The sequence below is a fragment of the Gossypium hirsutum genome, chromosome D05, assembly GCF_007990345.1.
Source record: "Gossypium hirsutum isolate 1008001.06 chromosome D05, Gossypium_hirsutum_v2.1, whole genome shotgun sequence".
In the NCBI taxonomy this organism is placed as follows: Eukaryota; Viridiplantae; Streptophyta; class Magnoliopsida; order Malvales; family Malvaceae; genus Gossypium; species Gossypium hirsutum.
The window spans coordinates 11,788,259-11,810,760 of record NC_053441.1 but is presented as its reverse complement, the minus strand read 5'-3'; the positions used below and the strand labels follow the sequence as shown (position 1 = coordinate 11,810,760).

The 22,502-nt window shown below is 33.0% G+C and overlaps 2 protein-coding genes across 2 annotated transcripts; one reads left to right on the top strand and one right to left on the bottom strand.

Moving 5' to 3' along the window:
- The first annotated feature begins 374 nt into the window (after positions 1-374).
- On the top strand, positions 375-4,768 carry LOC107906106 (transmembrane 9 superfamily member 7). Its single transcript, XM_041093752.1, is given in 7 exon segments — positions 375-708; positions 1,943-2,107; positions 2,232-2,341; positions 2,523-2,554; positions 2,557-2,776; positions 3,007-3,157; positions 3,243-4,768. Coding segments are annotated over 7 exon segments (1,938 nt in total). The 5' UTR covers positions 375-606; the 3' UTR covers positions 4,401-4,768.
- Positions 4,769-5,466: 698 nt separating this feature from the next.
- Positions 5,467-12,222, bottom strand: LOC107906107 (beta-galactosidase 1). Its single transcript, XM_016832971.2, has 19 exons — positions 11,646-12,222; positions 11,332-11,427; positions 11,095-11,207; positions 10,944-11,010; positions 10,644-10,736; positions 10,348-10,491; positions 9,725-9,813; positions 9,484-9,589; positions 9,315-9,402; positions 9,010-9,128; positions 8,752-8,916; positions 8,290-8,468; positions 8,003-8,112; positions 7,738-7,847; positions 7,542-7,652; positions 7,350-7,460; positions 6,909-7,114; positions 6,481-6,817; positions 5,467-6,088 (listed from the first exon to the last, which is right to left on the bottom strand). Exons 1-19 carry the CDS (start codon positions 11,826-11,828, stop codon positions 5,978-5,980), a joined length of 2,538 nt encoding a protein of 845 aa, XP_016688460.2. The 5' UTR covers positions 11,829-12,222; the 3' UTR covers positions 5,467-5,977.
- Between the last annotated feature and the right edge of the window lie 10,280 nt (positions 12,223-22,502).

The window sequence follows — 22,502 nt, the reverse complement described above, 5'->3', positions numbered from 1 at the left end:
TATATTAGTTTAAAGTACAAATTTAAAAGAAATCTCAAAATAAATTAATTAGGGAGTCAGCATTTAATATTCGATATTGATATTAATATCGTATTTTTTTTCTTTCGTTTGGATTGGATGGTAAAAGAAGGGAATGAGAGGAATGTTGGTAAATACGCCACATTCAAAGAAGAAATCATTCCTGGTTCGCCCACATTCACTATTTCAAAAATCCATGAATCGATTCAAAATTTACCCGATGGTTTCACACAGACACGTGATCTAATTTTAATAAAGCAACGCCTGATTTTAGGAAACCATTTAGTGGAAGAGAATTACAGCAGTAAAATTGGTTGAGAAATAATAATGCAGGGTCTTGAATTAGAAGACAGTTTGATTCTGTGTCTCGCCAATTAAATAGGATTAGGAACACCAATAAGGTTGCATTTCCTTTGCTCAATTATTAAACAGAAATTGGTAGAAGCTCTGGTGCAGTATTTCAGTACGTATACCATCTTTCCATCATTGCTTGGTATAACAGTTTCCAAAAGGCTTTATATTATCCAATCTCTCAAACTCTTTCAACTCTCCTCTATCTCTCAAAGAAGAAGAAGAAGAAGAAGAAAAATGGGTACCAAAAGAAAGACTCTTTTCTTCGCTTTTTTTCTGCTGCTATCCTCTGCTCACTCCTTCTATCTCCCTGGTGTTGCCCCTCGCGATTTCCAAAGGGTACCCTCTTTTTCTTTTCTCCACCTCTCTCTGGGTTTATCTTTGCTCTCTTCAATCGTTAGTGTTCGTGTTGATATGTCGGTCATTTTTGTTTTTCGATAATGAGGATGGGAGTTGTTGGATCTAGTGTTTTTGAGGTCTGATCTGATGTGTTTCTGGTTCATTTCTTCTAAATCGGTTGTTTTATATTTAGATTTAGAGTTGATTTTTCGTTTTACTGGTAAATTTGCCTTTGCTTTGCTTTTCTTTTCTTTTTTTTTAAATTTTGATTCTGAAATGTTGGGCTAGTTACAGCGTAAGCTGAGCAAAGCATTTCAGTTAGAGAAAATCACTGAAGTTAAATTAAAGAGAAATTCGACATATGTGCTAATACCCTTTGTTTATTTTTGAATCTTAAGGCTTAGAGAATCATAAAGTGCATAGAGATTTAGCTACTGTGTCGGGTTTTTGAACAATGTTGAACTTATTTTTGGCTTTAAAGATGTAATGCCAATTGCGGTTAGTAATTGTGCTAGTTCAATCTACATGTTTAAGTTGCGCAGATGTATGATGTCCAAGAAGCACCATGTCTCCTGAGCCCTGATTGCTTAATGTGAATAGCAACTATGTGCAGATACCTAATGCAATATAGTTTTAGATTCTTAGTGTAATTCACTGTGATGCATTATTATTTTTGAATATGGCTTATAGCTTTAGAATTTTGACCCAGGGGAGCTTTTAGTGTGGGGTTAGAAGCTGGTTGAGCTCTCCATTTCAATGATAATGATCACTGATATGATACGAAGAAATGAAAGCGATTTCATTCTTTGTCAAGATCTTACTTTTTGTGTTTCTTAATATCTTCTGAAATTAAGGATGTGCTCCCTTACACTGTATTTCCTTTTTGCCAATGAATTTCCAAAACTATACAGAGGTCATAGTTTTTCAAGTTCCAAGAGATTAATGACTATATGGCCAGAAACATAAAAGTGTATTTAGTGTTAAAAATTCACGTGGTGCTTGGACGACCAGTTCATAGAGTTTAAAAATTGGTGAATTGGTTACAATTTTGCATGCTTCTCTAGGGTACTATTACTCCACCTTTATAATTTTTTGGGGCAAGGGATCTGTGGCAGGGTTATTTGGATTATATTGTTCGGAATTTTTTTAATGATCTTTTTTCTTATAGTTTTCATCTCTTTGTTATTCTTAATTGTCATACATCTTAAAATTTCCTTTTTCTGATTCTGGACAGGGTGATCCCCTTTATGTAAAAGTGAACAAATTGTCATCTACAAAGACTCAACTCCCATACGACTATTACTTCTTAAATTATTGTAAGCCACCCAAGATTGTGAACAATGCTGAAAATTTGGGTGAGGTGCTACGTGGTGATCGCATAGAGAACTCTGTCTACACTGTGCGCATCTGTGACCTTTTGTGGTGTTGTTTCCTTGTTGTTGCTGACAAGTTGTATTTAACTAAAAGCTTTTTAGATTGTATCTGCAATTCTTATTTCATTGTTTATCATGTTTTTGCTTTAGTTTGAAATGAGGGAGGATCAGCCTTGCAAAGTAGTCTGTCGAATAAAACTTGATGCAGAATCTACAAAGAACTTCAAGGAAAAAATTGATGATGAATATCGCGTTAATATGTAAGTAACAAGTAACGGTTCATGTTTCCTTGTTCCTTTCCCTCTAGGGAGATGCATTTGTGTGGTTTTACCTCTTTTTGTTTTAATGTTTGGTTCCCTACCACTGTCCTTTTTCTCTCCATTTGTGGCTAATACGTTTTTGATGCTTGTTTATACTAAATTATCTGAACTTGATGCTCAGGATTCTTGACAACCTTCCTGTTGCTGTTCTTAGACAAGGAGAGATGGAAGTCAGTCAACGACATATGACATGGTGTGTCAGATGCTGGTAAAGCTATGTTATGTGTTTTTTTTTATCTCAACCATCTATATGCCTTTGCAGAGCAAAGAGGAGAAGTATTTCATCAACAACCACTTGAGCTTCAGGGTCATGTTTCACAGGGATACTGAGACTGATGCTGCTCGAATTGTTGGATTTGAGGTTACTCCTAACAGGTTCTTTTATCAATTTCTTTCTTTTTGTTCAGTTTTTTTCTTTTACATTTAGTTGAACTGTATTTATTATTAGGTAGGACAAATGCCAAATCGTGCAATTCAATGTTCTACTTCTATTGTTTTCTTTTTGCTTCTGAAAACTCATCATAATCAGATAAAGGATATTTTCCGTTGGTTATTAGAGGACTGACTTGTTTCATTATTGTTCACTGTGTGGCTCTTATCAACAGCATTAATCACGAATACAAAGAATGGGATGAGAAGAATCCCCAAGTGACAACATGCAATAAGGATACCAAAAATCTAGTTCCAGGTAGCACTGTTCCACAAGAAGTCAACCTAGGGAAGGAGGTTGTCTTCACATATGATGTAACTTTCAAGGTATTCTGCCTCCTCTTTCTCTTTCTTAATTGATCTTTTTACACTGCATATCCTAATGCATAGGTTGACTTTTGGTTTTCTGCAGGAGAGTGATATCAAATGGGCTTCTCGTTGGGACACATACCTTCTGATGAATGATGATCAGATCCACTGGTTCTCCATCATAAACTCATTGATGATTGTTCTCTTCCTCTCTGGCATGGTAGCCATGATCATGATGAGAACATTGTATAAAGATATTTCAAACTACAATCAATTGGAAACCCAAGATGAGGCTCAGGAAGAAACTGGATGGAAACTTGTCCATGGAGATGTCTTTAGGGCTCCAAGCAACTATGGTTTACTCTGCGTTTATGTTGGTACAGGTGTCCAGATCTTTGCTATGACGCTTGTAACAATGATATTTGCATTGCTGGGTTTCTTATCTCCTTCCAATCGTGGAGGGCTTATGACTGCTATGGTTCTCTTGTGGGTTTTCATGGGAATATTTGCCGGTTACTCTTCAGCACGTCTATACAAAATGTTCAAGGGCACGGAGTGGAAGAGGAATACTTTAAAAACAGCATTTATGTTTCCTGGTGTCCTATTTGTCATCTTCTTTGTGCTGAATGCACTAATTTGGGGAGAGCAATCTTCTGGTGCAGTGCCATTTGGGACAATGATCGCTCTTGTTTGTTTATGGTTTGGTATATCAGTTCCATTGGTCTTTGTTGGCAGTTACTTGGGTTTCAAAAAGCCAGCCATTGAAGACCCTGTGAAGACCAACAAAATTCCCAGGCAGATACCAGAGCAGGCATGGTACATGAAGCCACTCTTCTCTATACTCATTGGAGGGATTCTTCCTTTTGGGGCTGTATTTATCGAGCTCTTCTTCATCTTGACATCAATCTGGCTGAACCAGTTCTATTACATCTTTGGTTTCCTTTTCATAGTATTCATTATTCTAATAATCACCTGCGCGGAGATAACAATCGTGCTATGCTACTTCCAGTTGTGCAGTGAAGACTACTATTGGTGGTGGAGATCGTACTTGACCGCTGGCTCCTCTGCATTTTACCTTTTCCTGTACTCGATTTTCTACTTCTTTACCAAGTTGGAGATCACCAAGCTAGTTTCAGGCATCCTTTACTTTGGCTACATGGTAATCGTTTCATATGCCTTCTTTGTCCTGACAGGAACCATTGGTTTCTATGCTTGCTTTTGGTTTGTTAGAAAGATCTATTCCTCTGTGAAAATTGACTGAGACTGGAGATGAGAATGTAGAAACATGACCAGACCGATGCGAGAATTTACAGGCTGTATGAGACGAAAGCATTTTGCAGAGATTATTTTGGAAAAAAAAAACAAAAAACAAACATATGCTACAGAAAATTTTCATGTCCTATTGTCTCGACAGTCTCTTTATATTTTTGCTCATTTTAGGGTATCTTAGCTTGTTATCTTGTCTACACTGTTAAAACTTATGTAACCATACTCTTTTATGTAGTCTCTGCAAGGAGTAAAATTTGTTATCTAGTCTTTAGATATTTTGATACTTAAATAATAATCTCAACAGAAAAAAGAGGAACTTACGAATTCATTTTAAATACAAATATGATAAGTTTAAACTCATGTTTATTACACTATTTCTTTTTGTTGTTGTTGTTCGATATGTTTATTGCACTATATATATATATATTAATCTAGCTTGAACCTTGACCCCATTTCCATTCTCCTTTCTGGGAAATCTCGCAGCATAATAAACAAACAGGTTAGCTCAAATTAAATGCATTTATCAACTCCCTTTAAATACCAATTTCCTTCGCATTCAAAATTTGTTTTCATTGTTAGTGCCAAAGGCTTGGGACAAATTTAAGTCTCATCGTGGGAAAATTATACGTGGACTAGCTAGTTAGTTGTAAATTCCTTTTTCAAAAAAATATTATTATTTTTCAAGTTTGTAAAAATTCACAATAACACCAACCCTTATATTCCACAGGCTACAATATTGAAAGCAAATTGTTTGAGCAAAATAGAATAAAGCTATCTCGAACCTTGACTCCTTACCAAGAACAAGTATACCCCCAACAAATATCAAAGATATTCCAGCACACATTGGTGTTAGAGGGTCTCGAAAAGTGGCGACCATTGCTGGTGGATGGCTGAATATCAGCACATGAGACTCTTTGGCAAGCTGTGCATCATGTAGGGTTGAATAACTTCAGTTGGAGAATGTTACCATTCATTGACTAGTTTCACTTTGATAGGCCTTTGAAGGGCAGAAAATATAAGAAATACATCAGTGAGCATAACGGGTAAAGGAAAGTTACTTGAGACAATCTTGAAATACTAGATTTTATTGCATTCTCAAGCTATTCTTACAATTACAAAGTACAAAGCAATAAAGGGATTGCTTCCCAAGAAGTTAAAATAGATTACAACGGCAATAGATTTTTACTACAAACCAGAGGCTTTCAATATCCTAAACAACAAAAACCTTTGCACATGGACTCAGTATAAACTGTCGTCTCAATGAGCTTCTACTGGCTCCGATCACTGCTTCCTTCTGTATATCATGCAGAACGAACAAATTGTATATATACATAGAGCTTATCTCCAATCATTTTTCACAATTTATATAAGAGCTTATTATACCCAGGGGGTGTGTTGTGCATTTGTACAACTTCACCTGGGAATGCCAAAACAAATGGTTGGTGTTGTGATCTGGGGATTGTGGGCTTATTTATCCAAAATAACCCGAAAAAGTGCAGAATGACATGTTGGATTGAGAAAGAACAATGAAGAACCATGTTTATTTCATGTACTTTCTGATGAGCTCCATCAGCTGCAAATGACCTCCACTGAGAGCTTCTTCATGACACTAGGACACGGGTCTCCTCCAAACATTTCAGGAGCTACGGTCACTGTGCAGAAGTTCTGTCCTAAGCAAAGCTGCAAGGACAAAGACACAGGTCAATGTTCAAAGAGCTATGACACGAAACAAGAGCAGTAAAGAGTGGAGACAAAAAGTTAACATGGTTGGAAAATGTAGATGTTGAGATTTTCAAGTTCCTTGGTTGTTAGTCCGCCATTAATTTGCTAGTAATGTTATTTCGGGATGGAATAGGTGACTCAGATAGTTTGGTGTATATATCCGAAGGGGGAAGGAAAACCAATCAGAATGGGAGAATTCATAGACTTGCATTGCTAGTAAGGATTGCCAGAAAAAGCTTAAAATCTGAACATGTAGCAAAATCCAGAGTTTTCACAACTCAATCAAGGGTTTATTATCCGCTATTCCAACAATAAAACAAGATGAAAAAGAGTAAGCGAATGGAACATACCCTATTAAAAGCATCATATGAGTGGTGAGCATGACAGCTTCCTTCACGGTAGCTTCCACAGACCCCTTCAGGAGTTCCAAAGCTAGCAAACTTTACAGCCGAGATTTTCTGCCCTGCATCACACTCTAAATGGACTTTTGGCCTTAGGGGTTTGTTGACTTTACCAGAGGCTTGCATCTCGTAATTCATTAGGGTTGGTTGCCACTCATAGATATCAGCACAAACACTGTCAGTTTCTCTGCGAACCAATGAAATTCCATTTGGATCTCCACCCGATTCCTCAAACACAACCAACAAGTTCCCAGTCGGGTTGAGCCATGAACGAGGAACATGATACCTAAATACAAGTTAGCAACCACAAGTCAGTCTCTCAACAACTCCTTTGCTTGTAAGAGAAACTGTGAAGAAGAATAATTTGTTTCTCTTACCATCTTTGAGATGCCTCTCCACAATTAGTTCCACATTTGTTCTCCCTAAATGTTCCAGCATAGTTACAGGCACCACAATTTCCAGATGCTTTAAATGCAGGCCAGTGGCGTCCAATGCTTTGTCCATTTATCCAAATCTGACCTTTTCCCATACTATTCATATCTAAGGCCAACGGAGCATTTCCAGCCGGAGCATTGAAAGTTGTCTGCAATATTTAATAAGAATGTCAATAAAAGCTTACTACTATAAGGCACTGTCAACTCTAGGGCCAATAGATCCAAGCTTTAAGAAATGACCAAAACGATATTCATGCAACGCTTTTGCAGGAATATATATATGATCTTTGAAAACACTTAATAACCATGATGACATTTGCAGTAATGCAACTCTAGACAGCAGGTCATAGACTCTGATGTTCGGTTGTATTTTGAGATACTTACTTTGTACCATGTCAGTGGTTGCCTCTGTGCCACTAATGACCCCTTTGCCCACTCCACTGAGGAACTACCACTTAGTGAATGAAGACTCAATGCTTCTCCCTTAAGGCCAATCTGCAAAGGGATAAATAACCAAACAACCCCTTAGCACATAAGAACAACTTGAGAATAAATACTAGCATGCAAGAAAAATACCTTGTAAGACCATTTCTGCCATGAGAGATCTCTCCTTCCCTCATTCAGACCATTCAATGTAACAGGGCCAAGAATACCAGCATTCCATGTCTCAAAATGTGGACCGACATTCTGCATTCAAACAACAAATTCAATAATCTGTAGACAAATTCCATAGGTATGAAGCTTTCAGCAGAGAGAGAGAGAGAGAGCATACAGGGAGACCAACAGCAATGCTTAGAAGTGAAATTGTATTGACACCAGCTCTCAGATTAACACCTTGGTTGAATGTTAGTTTGGGGAATTCTAGACTTCCATAGGAACTTCCTGATAAAACCAATTAGGGGCAAAGAAAAAATGTCATAAATGCTAATTGTCCTTAAAGCAGGCACCACAAGCCAACACAGTAGAATCGACCTACATAAGGTGGTCCACTAGATAAACAAATACACACACATGTATAAAACCAACAACAATCTGACCTGATAGTTGACCATTGACAAAAACATGCAAAGCATGGCCAGCTGAAAAGATAGTGAGAACAGGAGATTTTCCATTCTTCAAGAATCCTTCCCTGGGGTCAATCTTAACACTGCGAATGGAAACAGAATATACAAAATATTACTAAGTCAAATAATGGAAATTAAACAAGATTTTAATGGAATCTTGCTTTTATTTATCAAGGAATGAAAAGAATGCTTTGAGATAACTAAGTTGAATAAAGACAGATGATGCAAATTGAAATGAGGTATTGCTATTCACTACTTACTTTGTTGTGTACCACAAATAGTCAGTCGCATCTCTAGTTGTATTTATCTGCTCCAACAACCCAACCATCGTGAATGTACTGTCAACATCTGAAGCCGTCTCGTCATTGCATGCCTGCCAAGAGAATCCTCCATGCATGGGAACAGGAACCATCTTCTTCCGTGAAATTTGGGCACCAACCTATTACAAAAGTTTGTATAAATGTCAATATCATGTTTCTTTCATATTGTCAACAGAGGGAAAAGAGAAAACATTGGCTGATTCCTCTTGTATTAATTCCACAAAAAGAACTTCAATGTGGAAGCCATCTCAAAATAAGCAATAGGACACACCACAAAAAATAGAATGTGTGATATTAATTTGGATAAGCTTTCTTTGCAAGATGCTTGGCCAGAAATCATCTTGATAAAATATTGCTAAAAATAGAATAAAATCATTATGAAGTTTATTAGATGTTTCTCACCCTTGCAGTGTTATACACAGTATTCTTGCAGTCAGGAAGAATGCCGATGGACCAAGGAGGTAGGTTGTAGTGCATGTTCCTAAAGGCAACTTTTGCGTAAGAATTTGGGTTGTAATTCGCAAGGAAGGCCGCACAACCTCCGGTCTTGTAATTAAATACATGAGCCTGAATGGTTCAAATGGAATTATACATAAGTTTCCCATACAAACAATTTACAGTATTATGACTAAGGTTCTTAGAAATATAAGTCGTATTAACCTCCTCATAGTTTCCAAGTTGAATCACAGTGGGATCTCCATTTACTAAAGCTGGTTCACAGAGCTTTATAGCCCTATGCAAATCTTTCAAATGGCCCCACTTTGGTTGCCTCTTTAGTCCTGCATGACAACAAAACGGTTCTTCTTCAAATCAATATCGAGGAACTAATTCTTAAAATATATTTCCGCTCACAATGAAGGCTGAAAACATAGACTGCATGGTTTTAAACTAAGAAAATAATAGAAACTAGATGTAGATGATGCAGGGTCAACTACAAAAGTGCACCATTGATACTCTGTACGTACCATATTCATCAAGAGGAGCATCATAATCATAGCTAGTAGCAATGAATGGACCCCCAGCAGTTCGGCCAAAATTTGTTCCTCCTTGATACTGTTAAGATGAATAACAAGTATATATGAACTTACTCTTCCCCAGATTGAACTTGGTAAATTGGAAAAGCAAGTTGATTACCATATAATAATTTATGAAGGCTCCTCCTTTCTGTATAAACCTCGCAACAGCAAATGCCATGTCTTCAGCAGGTCGGTAAGGAACTGCCCCTCCAAATTCAGTATACCTACACCATAAAAAGTAAAAAAAATAAATAAATCAAATGAAATTATCATCCAGGAGACATCTTTATATTTTTTAACTTGTAGTTTTCGAGCAAAGGAGTCAAAAATGATAATCCTCACAAAAACAATAGGCTTACCAGCCTGTCCAGGCTTCAGTCCACATCTTTGGTTTGTAGGCCTTGTTAGGAGAGAAGTAGTCACAATAGAAACCATTGCAGGTGTTAATCTGTTGGAAGAGATAGAAGTTAAGGAACCTCGAAATTATTAACTTAGAATAACACCTCCGCTTGAATAACCATCCATGATAAGACTAGATTATTCAAGAAGTCAAAAGGTTATATCAAAATTTTATCCCTTATGTCTATGCCATTGGGAATCAACTTAGAAATAGTCAACTGTTTAGACATCTCCGACCATTGAAAAAGAGACAGTTTTCTTCACTGACACCACTCACTATGTAAGTTCAAACAAATGCAATAATGATTGAAAGGAACATGCTCACCGTATATTATAACAAAAAACAGAAGTCCAGAAAGGATAAAATAAAAACATTCTTAACAGATAGGACTAGGAAATTGCAAAGCTGAGCCATGTGCAGTGAGACAACTGTGTTCATTTCAACCATGAGCAACAAGCAGACAACACACTATCCACTAGCAAACTCCACTAAAGAAGATTGAATATAATATGATGGCCATTACAGTTGGATATGGAATTTTCCATAAAAAAGGTTGAAGAATAAATGGCAGGGTATGCTTACAATAGGATCAGGTGCATCATCTTGCTTGCACATGACCCATGGGACACCAGTGCCTAGTCCTACAGCCATTTTAGCTGCCCAGTCACTGTAAGCTTTACCAGGTGCTCCAAGTTCGTATTCCATGGGCCCATATTCATTTTCAATCTGTCAAAAGCAGAGATTATATAAGGCACTGTTTCTTAGTTCATCATTGCATTCCAATGAATATCCAATCTTAAACTGAGAAGTGAGAATACTCGGAGCAAAGTGCCAAATCAAGAAATTAATTATAACTACAATGTACTGAAATTGTCTACCTGAGATAGAATAATAGGACCTCCTTGAGACTCAAACAACCTCTCAGCTTTCATCATACCAACAATCTTCTCAGTAAATCTTTGCATTTGAGCCTTCATCATAGCAATTAAAGTATGTGAGTATATTGGTTTTTTAAAAAATTCAAGAACAGCAAGGCGGAAAATTCATTTTTTTCTGATATTCAATCACACTATTAAATTGAATACAAAGAAACCCTTTCGATGGACGGAAACTGGCTGACAATCACACTACTAAATTGAATACAATGAAACCCTGTTGATGGACGGAAACTGGCTAACCTTGAAAGGTCGGTTGTTTGTCCTGAAATTGATACCGGGAATGTACTTGAGCCAAACAGGAAAACCCCTGTAAAATAAAAAATCATTGCTTGAACTACACTTTATCCTGAATATCTTTATAACTTTTAGAAAATAAAATATTTAGCATTACCCAAAGTTCCATTCAGCACAGACATAAGGTCCAATCCTGAGATGAACATAGAGGCCTGCTTGCTTCACCAGCTTAATAAATTTGACCAAATCATAGTTTCCTTCGAAGTTATACTACAATAACCAAAAATAGAGACAAAACTCAGAATTTAGTAAGCCATTTGATAAAACAAAAGCTCCTCTAAACCCAAAAAAAAAGGCTTTTTTTTTTCTTTAACAAAATGTTGCTTCTCATTACCATGCCAGGTGCAGGCTCATGGCCATTCCAAAAAACATATGTCTGAATCACATCTAACCCTCCTTCTTTAGCCTTCTGTATAAGATCTGGCCACATCTGTAAAAGAACAAGAAAAACCCAGATATTTTTAACAACCAAACAACTTGCAGAAAACTTAAACATGCTACATTAACATAAAAGAGGAAACTTTGGAAACACTCAGATGAAAAAGAAATGCTTCAAAAATAGTTAAACTTGGGGGTTAGTGGAAATAAAATACCCGAACAAGTACATTTTGGAGAGAGAAAAAAAAAGAATGAAGTGAGAAAGCATACCTCAGGCGAGCTTCTTGGGTAGTGAATGGAACCAGAAATGAGGATCCTCCTTTGGCCATTAATGGTGATGGCCTTTCGGTCATAGGAAACAGAAGCAGTAACTGAACAAACCCAGGAAGCTAACAGAGCAACCAAAAAAGCATTCCACATTATAGGAAGCTTGAAATTAGAATTGATGGCCATGGCCAAAAAAAGAATATGAAGAAATGACCCCTCTTGTTTTTAAACAAAGTAACGAATGCCCTTTTTTTTGCCTTATTCGTTCACTTGAGCACTTTATTCTATTCTTCTTTATCTAGGATTGTTTTTAGGGGTGGGAAAAACGAATGGTTTTAGAAAGAAGAGGGACAAGGACAAGTAAACCCAAAAAAAAAAAAGAAAAAAGGGCGCTAGCTGGTTATGTCTTTTGTTTGTACAATTGAGCTCTCCTTTTTTCTTTTTTCTTAAATGAGAGGCATTGAAAGGGGAAACATAAGCTAAAACCTAGCACATTACAATGTGTTTACTATAACTTGAATAGGGTTGTTCTTTTTCTTGGAGTTTGTGAATCAAATGAGAAGCGAGAGGGTTTGAGTTTTTGCCGGTGTTTTGCAGCTTCATTTATAGACCCTCTAAATCACGGGGTTTGAAAGTGAAATGTGTGGGTGGGACCCTTTTCTGAAGGCCTTCTTGGACCCCTGATGTTCACACTTCAGTTTTAATCAATTTAATTAATAATCCACTTAACTTGGTTAATTTATCCGTTTTAAATTAGGTTTAGTTTTAGTTGATTGTTAAGCTATCAATTGAGGTGTTAACATCTGAGTTTATATAAAAAAAATATTTATTTTTAATTCATTCATTTTAAAATTAGAAGTTTCAATTTAATCAGTGATGTTTTATTTGTTTATTTAAATTTTAATTAAATGAATTTGAATGAGCGATGCGGTGCATCTAACTTCATATTTCATGTTATAGTATTATTACAGTGTCTACTCTCACCATTACTATTTTTACACTAACTACAAATAAAAGTATCGTTGATCCAAATTGATTGATTAATCTTTCTAAATATAAAGTTGATTTACTTGTAATAACTACACTTATACAGTTCACCTTTCACTAATTTGATCATCTTCTTTTTTTACACCCCTATTTTCTTCTATTTTGGCTTATTAAAGAAACACAAAGATTCTTTACATAATCCGAGGATCAGTTCTCATAAATTTATCTCTGTTTTTTACTTCTTATTACTTCCACTCTCCACTAATGCCGTGATGAATGAAAACTACCGTGGAAAGGACATCATTGGCAGACTTGATGGGCAACTTTGGCAACGCCAATAATTATTGGCAGTTGCATGCACGTATGACATAAGCGCGTGAAGGACGTTATATGCCATCTCGATAATTACAATAAATTTTTGGTGGGAAGAACTTGTGCAGAATTACCGCCAAATAAATTCAAACAAAAACACAATCGTCTATTTTCAAACTCTTTTTAACCTTCGGATGGAAATATATTTTCAACTCTTGTTCCGACGGATGGTTAATAACATCAACTCGATTATAATTATTTTAAATGATTTGATTTTGTAATTTATTAATTAATATAATAGAGAGGTTTGTATCTTTTGATTTACTATACAATATCTTTTTAAAACCATAGATTATGCATTTAAATTTTATAGTTTACATTTTTTATATTTTTTGAAAACTATTATTCAATTAAAAATATATTGTTTACATGTTTTTTCCTTTACCTACATAATACGTGACGTAATATAGTGGTTTTTTTAATTTTATTTTAATATACTCCTTTTATTCATTTTTAGAATTTATATTATTAATATTTTTTATAAATCCAACTTTAACATTCTCAAAAAGAAAAATGATGATATAATATTAAATGGGGTTTGCAACCAGCGGGAAATGTTTAATTATAATGAATGGTGTAGTGCAGTACCAGCAAAAAGAATACTATAATCCGACTGCCATAAGATAAGCTATAAAACTTCATGTGAATACTGTTGGTGTCATAAAACGCCCATTCGAGACATTTGCTTATCCCAATCACAATTCAACTCATCCAATTCAAATTATTCTTCTTAATATTTTATATTTAAAGTTAATAAATATTCATATAGAATTGATTCAAATTTGTTATCGTAAATTTAATTATGGATCGAGTTTACATTGAATTCAAATATTTTAGAATTTTTATAGAATAAATGTAGCTCGAGAGTAATGTGTCTTTTTTTTTTCCTTGAAAAAGAGAAAATAAGGTAAAAGGATGAAGATAATACCTATGACCTCACCCTTTGGTCTAAGATTAGTAGATTACCTCTTATTTACTATTGTTCTTCAAGTACGTTGGTTTTGTAGTATGTTTGTTTATCTTGACGATTAGCATAAGAAATATTTTGATTTAACAAAATCATTTTTTTAAGAAAATAAAAGCAGTGAAGTAACTATATTTATTAATGTTGCCTCTTTTTATTTGATTAATGGATTAATGAGTTATGGGGTGTTTTTAAAGTAAAGATGTTCTTGGATCACTTTTTTTTTCTTTTTTTTTTAAATTGAAGCTTGGGCTTTAATTCGTCTTAACCAATTAATAACTTATTTTATTATTTAAAAAAATAAAAACATTAGTTTATAATTTTATATTGATATTTTTTATAATTAATTTTAAATGAAATTACTTAATTTAAATTTGGGTTAGGAAAAAATGGATGAAATACCCGGATCATTCATCATGAATAAATTTTTCCCAATTTACTTATTTTACGTTTAGAATAATTCAAATTTATCATGTGATATAACAAATGAATATGACACTTGAATATTTATACGATAAATCACGTTTAAAATTCACATGTATTTGGTATATAACTTGTGCAAGAAGCCACATCACATAATAATTTTGATAGTAGAATGAAATATTTCATGGAAAATGAAAATAAGTTTTCTTCCTTTAAAGGGAAAGGAGGTGGGACGGTGTATTTTTCATTTGTAATTACTAATTACTAATACATGTTATATAACATGTTTTCTTTTAAGGGTGGGTAATGGCGTGTAATTACTGCATTTGTTCAATTTTTATTTTTTTTTGGTACACATAAGAACGATTAAATGAGGTTACAAACAGCAAATATAGGAAGAGATCCAACTCAAATTTTGCACAGCATCACTTTTAAGTGTTACTTTATATCAACCAACCCTAATCTTCTTAAATATACAAAATGATATAACAATATTTTTTTTATTCTAACTTTTAAATTTTCTATTACTTTTAATGGCCATTTCCTTGAAAGCACTCCAGGGCCACTTAAACAGTGATTCATATATAAACAAATTTGATTGGGGATTTTCGTTGTATCATAAAGTCTAATAAAGGAAATTTAAGTGTATAGAAGGTTTTTCTTTTCATTCTTATTCGGAGAGAGCGTGTTAAGTAGCCAATGTCTAATGACAGAATTTTTGTTTTTAACTGTAATCGATTTTGCCCTCTCCTTGTTGATTTAAATCTCCCCCATTCCCTTCTTAATGGAGTTAAGCGATAGGCTTACTTTATTTTAATGGATATAGAGACACTCTTTTTTTAAAAAAAAAAACTAATTTAAAAATGAGCAGATGGGTTTTTCTTTGGCCCAAAAAAATGAGGTGGTGGTTTGAATTACTTAGATTAAATTAGTAGTTCACGCTTCTAATATAAAAACATTAATAAAAGATTCCATGAATAAATAAATGAAATTGGCATTAACAACAATCTTCTTTTTTTTATTTTTATGTACAGTGCATGGATTGAAATTTGCGCATGAACAATGAACTCAAGGAGGGGTATCTTTGAGACGCGTTTTGGATTATTATTATTTTTTACTTTTTCATTTTTTTAAATAAAAGAAGGTACCAAGAAATTAACCAATTTAATAATATGATTGAAGGATTGAAGGATTGAAGTGATTGGATGCCATGCTCAACCTCCACTATTATATGAACACTAATTGTAGATGAACAACCTTTCATTTTCAAAAATCATTAAGGAATAAGATAGTTTACTTGCCGGAGAGAGGAAGGCAGAAAAGTTAAAAGTTTTTTTTAATGAATTTGGTTAGCAATTTCGGTTAGAAATCCTATAAATTAAGCAAAGATAAAGTAAATAAAATAAGATAAGATAAAATAAAGGATTACTGTATTGCATGCACAATTCCTATCCATCCACTCGAAAAAAAATGCACTCATTGATTACAAACAACCGCCTCCTCCAAACCTCCATACATATATGTTAACCTAAGCTAATCATGGTTTCGTGAGATAGTGGCATTTCTTATATTTAAGCAAAAAAAAAATGTCGTCATGAAATGGATGAGCCACGTTGTTATAGCTTCCATATATTATTGTATTCATATAACTTCCCCGTGGTTTTAGGCTTAAAACACCAAGTAAGGAAGATGTTAATATAAACATTTACTAGACATCTATTACGCATGCGGTCTAAGTCATACCCTTAAATTTTGTTGGACTTTGTGTACTTAAAAGGAAAAAAGTCATTGGTTAATGGATTTAGCTTCTTCTTCCTGCACCAGCTTTAACGATGAAAGAAATCTTATTCTCTATAATCATTTTCTAAACTCCAACTTCAAGAGAGTGCAACTCACGCGTGTTAAAAAAGGAGAGGAAAAGTCTCCTACCAAACCTCGTACAAACATGAGGAATTATTGTTACAACATTTTAAAACTATATGTAATTTTTCAATAGTTATAAAATTTTATTTTCATGAAAATACATAAAAATCCTATAAACAACAAAATATTTCAATACCCAATTTCTAATGTCTTCTAACACCTACAAATAGGGATGGTCCCTTCTTTTTTAAACAGAAAAACAATATAATAATTGATTTAGGAAACGAGGAAGCAGCTAATTAATTTAGGGTAAATTATTAAAATAGTCACTTTTGTTTGCCTTAGGTTACATTTTAGTCATTTATGTTTGAAATATTACGTTTTAGTCACTTACGTTATCGTGTTGTAACATTTTAGTCACTGAGTCGTTAATTGTCGACAATGGTGTAACGATAAGTTGATGTGGCACGTTAAATCATCATTTCAAATGAAAATTTTAGGTTAAATTCTACAATTGGTCCCTATATTTTTCATTTTCAACAATTTAAAATTTTTCTTTTATGTTCTTCTAACTTTTTTTTTTCCGTTCTCTTATGCTTCTCCCTCTATTTTCCTCCATTCTTCATTTCTTTTAACGTAGTTTTTCTATGCTTTCCATTTGTAACTAGTCCACAAGCTCGCCTCACTCGAAAAAATTAAATTGTTCAAAAAAAAACATAGAAAAACTACGTTGAAAGAAATGGAGAAGGGAGGAAAACAAAGGGAGAAGCATAAGAGAATGGAAAAGAAAGAAAGTTAAGAAAACATAAAAGAAAAAAATTAAATTGCTCCAAACGAAAAAATATGGGGACCGATTGTATAAATTAACCTAGAATTTTTGTTTGAAATGATGATTTAACATGCCACATCAGTTTATTGTTACACCGTTAACAAAAACTAACGGCTTAGTGACTAAAATGTTACAACGTGATAACATAAGTGACTAAAACGTAACATTTCAAACATAAGTGACTAAAATGTAACCTGAGCCAAACAAAAGTGACTATTTTAGTAGTTTACCCATTAATTTATAATACATTTCTCAACTATAATAATTGATATGAAATTTTCATGGGCAGATCGCAGTGTGATATTCAAATATTCACCTTAAAAAAATATTGAATTTGTCACATACACAAAAATCCAAACGAAGCATTAATGTATAGTTTGGTAGAATATTTTTTTCCCAATGTTCCTGTAGTTAAAAAAAAGAAGGTTGAATCTAAATATAGAAATTTGTACTTACGATTGGTTTGACCTTATCCAATTTACTATTTATAATAATAAAAATTAATAAATATAAAATATGTGTATTTGAATATGAGTAATTATTAATATAGTGTTATAAAATTCATAAATCGATTAAAAGTGTAATAAGTTATAAATGTTACATCTATTTATATATTTTTATTTTTTACTACATCTTACAATATAGTTATCACGTCCCTATTTATAAAATTTCTAAAAAAATCATGTAAACTAAGAAAGATTCTTACAAGTCTCTACTAACTAGCTATTCGGTCATAGTAAAAGCCCAAAAAATCGTGATAAAGTCATTGCAATATTTCATAAGGAGGGGGCTTCGAGATGATTCAACGCAGTTTTTTCCTTAAGACAAGTTTTTGAGATAATTTATCTTTTAATATAGTGTTAAATAATGTTATGAATTTTTAAAATTAATTTTGATTTTAATTTATTTTAAACCGATAAAAAAATCTTGAATTATTATTCGACCCGGTCCATGCACAGATGCAATTTGAGAATCAAGCTTTTCTTCGCTGTTGTGATTTATCGGCTAGGCCGAACAAATTGCCCTCCCTAACAAATTTTTCGGAGCATATCAACATAGCCAGCTCATTACTATTATGATTTCAATCTAAAAGAAATTGAAGCTGTTATCAACGAATTCAAATCATTGAAAAATACTAGACTCGTAATTTAAAACATCACACGGAAATTTATAATTTTCATTTTAAACATTTAAAGAGAAGAAGTAATTATTTAATACAATATAAGGGTAATTTTTAATTTCACGAGTAAGGTTAAATAATCATAATGTATTTTTAATTATGCTGTATCATTCTATCATGAAGACACGTGGTAAGTTCAAGCGATATAGTTGACTCTACAATGACTTATTGAGCATGCATCACCCATGCCTATTATCTAGGTTTAAAGATGAAAACTATTCTAATGTGAACACACTTTCAAGACAATAAGAAGTTTATTTAGACTTAACTAATTCATATTGTTATAATATCATAATATCATGCCATAGGACAATGAGACATTTCCTATAAATACCTTGAAAAATTATGAACAGGGGATGAGCTTTTAACATCCTAAACTTACTTTGAGCACTTGTCCTCTCAATCAAACCAGTTATATCGTCCTAATTTTGACTCTTAGTCTCTATACGTGAACTGATTTCCATTACATCACATTAATCTTCTCCTTACTCCTTTTTGTCTTTCTCCATTATTGTATTTTGTATCAACAAATTAAGTAAAAAATAAAAAATAAGCAAAAAAATTATAGAAAATATTTAATTTCATTTTTGAAGTGTATCCTAAAATCATTGTTATTTATTATTTTTTTCATAGAAGTTTCTTTAATGATGATAGCTTTAACATGGACGCTAAATACCAGTCATTATTATATTTACATATAACCAGTTGCAACGGGTATAAGGATACATATCATACTTATATCTTATCTGTTTGACAAAATATGAATGAATCCAAAAGCAAAGCCAATTGCGGTGAGAATAGGAATAAAATTGGTTTTTGTCATCAAATCAGACTACTATTTGCATAAGCTGTCGTTGAAAATTCAAGTCTTCAATAATTAATTGGTTGATTGTTATATAATATTCAAATTGTCACATCTCTTAACGACGTGAATAAATGAATGTACAATGCATGTGCATGTCCGCCGTTCCATCGTAGTTATTGTATGCCGGCAAGGACGTGTGTCTATTGCTGGATTTGTTTTTTGACTGTACATATATATAACAACAATCTGGACCACAACGGTTTCATAATTTTAGGTTTTTTTTTCTTTTTAATTACTTTGTCATGCTCCATCTCATGCTTTTACGTTTCTTAATATATTTAAATATATAAAAAATATTTAAAATACGATATTAAAAAAATAATATAAATAGATAAAAGTTTGTAATTAATATATTGTCAGCGAACGATAAATATGTTGATGTCTTATTAAAGATGATGGCAAGATTGACACATCAGAAAAACTCAATCCATCGAAACAACTTGATGTTTGAAGAGAGATGGGAATTGTGGCTACCTTTTATTGATACCAATTTATAGAAAAAGAAAAAAAGGGGGAAAAAGGAGAAGAATTTCAAAGTTATCTGAAATATGGATGAGTTTGCCACATACTCAGATTTAGCTAACCATTGAGGTCTACATCATTCATTGGAACTTAATGGGTCCTTGTCAATCCGTTGAAACAGAGGCTTCTTTATGCGCTTTATGTGGGTCAAAAAGTGACTGTGTGGGTCTAAAAAGTTCATATTTATATATTTAATGGATTTCATCGAATAGGCCAATTTTTGTTCTTTACGGGGATACTCCATTTGCTATTATTAGCCAACATGGCAGCGTTTAAATTTTATTTATTTTACTTCTCTCTATATATACCCACACAAGTTTGTAGATTCCACAAATGCTGAGGATGGGAAGCATTTCATAACTTACACCTTAAATGATTTGAAAATACAAAAATGTATAATAAAATATTCGTTATATTTTCAATCTACTCATAAATTTTAAAAATTATACAAGTTATGTATCAAATAATTACATTCATTTAATGCACAATTTCAAAAGAAGAAAAAAAGTTAGAGCCATCATTGTCAAATTGCTTCTAATTTTTAATATGATTGTTGACAAGGGATATCAACAATGGAGGAGATAAGAAACAAGATGTGGTGGTGCAAAGCGGATCGGTTCACCTAAATAGGCGGAGAGTTGAAGAAGTACAAGACGGGAAAAAAGGTTGCTATGAAGGCTAGGAGAAGTTTATGCGGAGAGTAAGAGCACAAGGTTTGTTAATATGGAAGAATATTATTTTTCCTTCGTTCTTGAGGGTATTTATAGAGTGAGTTCTCTTGTCTGGTAGTGATGATGTGCATGGTGGTTATCATCATGAAGCACGCGAAGAATGTGTGCAATGGAACCCATTTTGTTATTCCTTTCAAGGGACTATGAAGTTGTTATGCATAAGTGGACCATAATGATCACGGGAGAAAATGTTTACACTTAGAGGAGTGTTCACATTGAAAAAAGGTGGCTTGACTATTGAAGCAAGTAGCTTGATAAGAGGGGACGTTTCTTTATTAGCGGGTGATCTCATGACGAATGGCTAGTTTAGGAGGTTGAGCAGTTGAGGACGAGCCAACTAACAAAAAGTGAAGAACCATCTTTAAGCATCCACTTAGTGTCTTTTGAAAGTGTCATGTGTCTAACCTGAATGAGGTGTGACAATGAAAATATAAAGAATTGTTTGATTTGTAGCATATTGGAAATAAAATGATTGACAAAATTTTATATTTGATTATTGTGGTACATTTGGTTGTTTTAGATATATGCTTAATCTCCTTCACTTATATTTTAAGTTATCATTCACTTTGCTTAGACTAATGTCAGTTCATACAAGCACATAAAAATTTTATATTAGGCATGATTACCATAGGTTAGTGTTGAAAAAGAAAATGTAGGAAAGTGGTAGACAAAATATCAAACAATCAACTTATAATCTTTGATCATCACGCCAGTTAGTTAACCTTTCAACTCTTCTTCTTTCTTCTGTTATCAATTATAGAATCATTTAATAGTTTTGCATGCTATTCATCAAAATCATTAATAACACTCAAAGCTTTCAATAAATTATCTCATAATATTACATCTTATCCAAATAAATATATTTAAAATGAACATACTTTTTTCTCAATGTCATACAAATTGTTTTTTTTAATAAACCGTTGAATTAATTAAACTTGAATAAACTTAATTCTCTCTTTCACTAACAAATAAAACAATGTTTAAGGGAAATCAAGTAATAGTTGTATAATATTTCTCATTCTTTATGTTGATTAGGAAGTGAGCAAGTTAAAATGAGTTAACCGTAGGTTGTTAACGTGGTGCATTAGGTCAATGTCATAGCCAAGCACTTTACCGCCCAAACCGAACTCCTCCATCAGGTCAATGTATCCATTAATTAATAGCCTACGGTGCTGAAGTTTAAAAGGTGGACAGAGTTGGGCAATGGGTGGTTCAGTGGTTGAGGCCCCGAGGTGCCCCTTGGCAACAATGAGGGGTCAACACTCTTCCCTTTTACGCCTTGGACAACCTCACCAAATGGGTCCACTCCCACTTCCGCTATACAATTAATCAAATGGACCTTTTTCGATGATCTTGAGAGAGACGTGAGCTGATCATAAAATGAGATTTAAAAAACAAATATATATTTAAATTAATATTTAAAAATAATTACAATATTTCATTTAAAATTATTAAATAAAAATTAAAATAAAAAATTTACTATAATTATACAATTAAAAAAGTTGCGATAAATATAAAATATAGAGAAAAAATCATGATAATTATAATTATAATATAAAATACAATTAATAGTTAAAAAACATTTGAGGTACAAAATTTGTTCGAATTTTATTGATGGAAACAGAGTAATTAATTGAATAGAATTTCAAGCATCTTTATTATCACTTAATTAACATTAGAGTTATATACCAATTAAAAAGTAAGTTTAGCTTTATAAATAACATTATGTAGTTAGACATATTTAATCATGTGGCATCCAAAAAAAGAGAGATGGTAAGCATTAATAAGTTAGAATTATATATATATAGATAATATTGAATCGTATTCAAACTATAAAAGCACCAAACAAAAATTGAAGATTATTTTATTTATTATCGAGATAATATGATATTATATATATTTTAATTATGTTGTATGTTGTTTATACTATGTGAAGCAAATATTCTTAAAATCGTTTTTTTATTTGTTCGTTATTAAATTGACACATATGAAAATACTTTATGAATTTGTTTTGAAGAGAAAGTTAACTTCCAATAATTATTTTTTAAATTATTTTTAATATAATTGAAATCATGAGAGATTAGAAATTAGTAATATTAAAATTAGGTTTAATAGAAATAGAAT

Excerpts from the sequence above, each read along its gene's own strand:
- LOC107906107 (XM_016832971.2), bottom strand. The coding sequence starts at position 11,828 with ATGGCCATCAATTCTAATTTCAAGCTTCCTATAATGTGGAATGCTTTT. Across the intron at positions 11,428-11,645 it reads ACCCAAGAAGCTCGCCTGAG|ATGTGGCCAGATCTTATACA; the intron begins GTATGCTTTCTC and ends GTTCTTTTACAG. Across the intron at positions 8,917-9,009 it reads AACTTGGAAACTATGAGGAG|GCTCATGTATTTAATTACAA; the intron begins GTTAATACGACT and ends TGAACCATTCAG.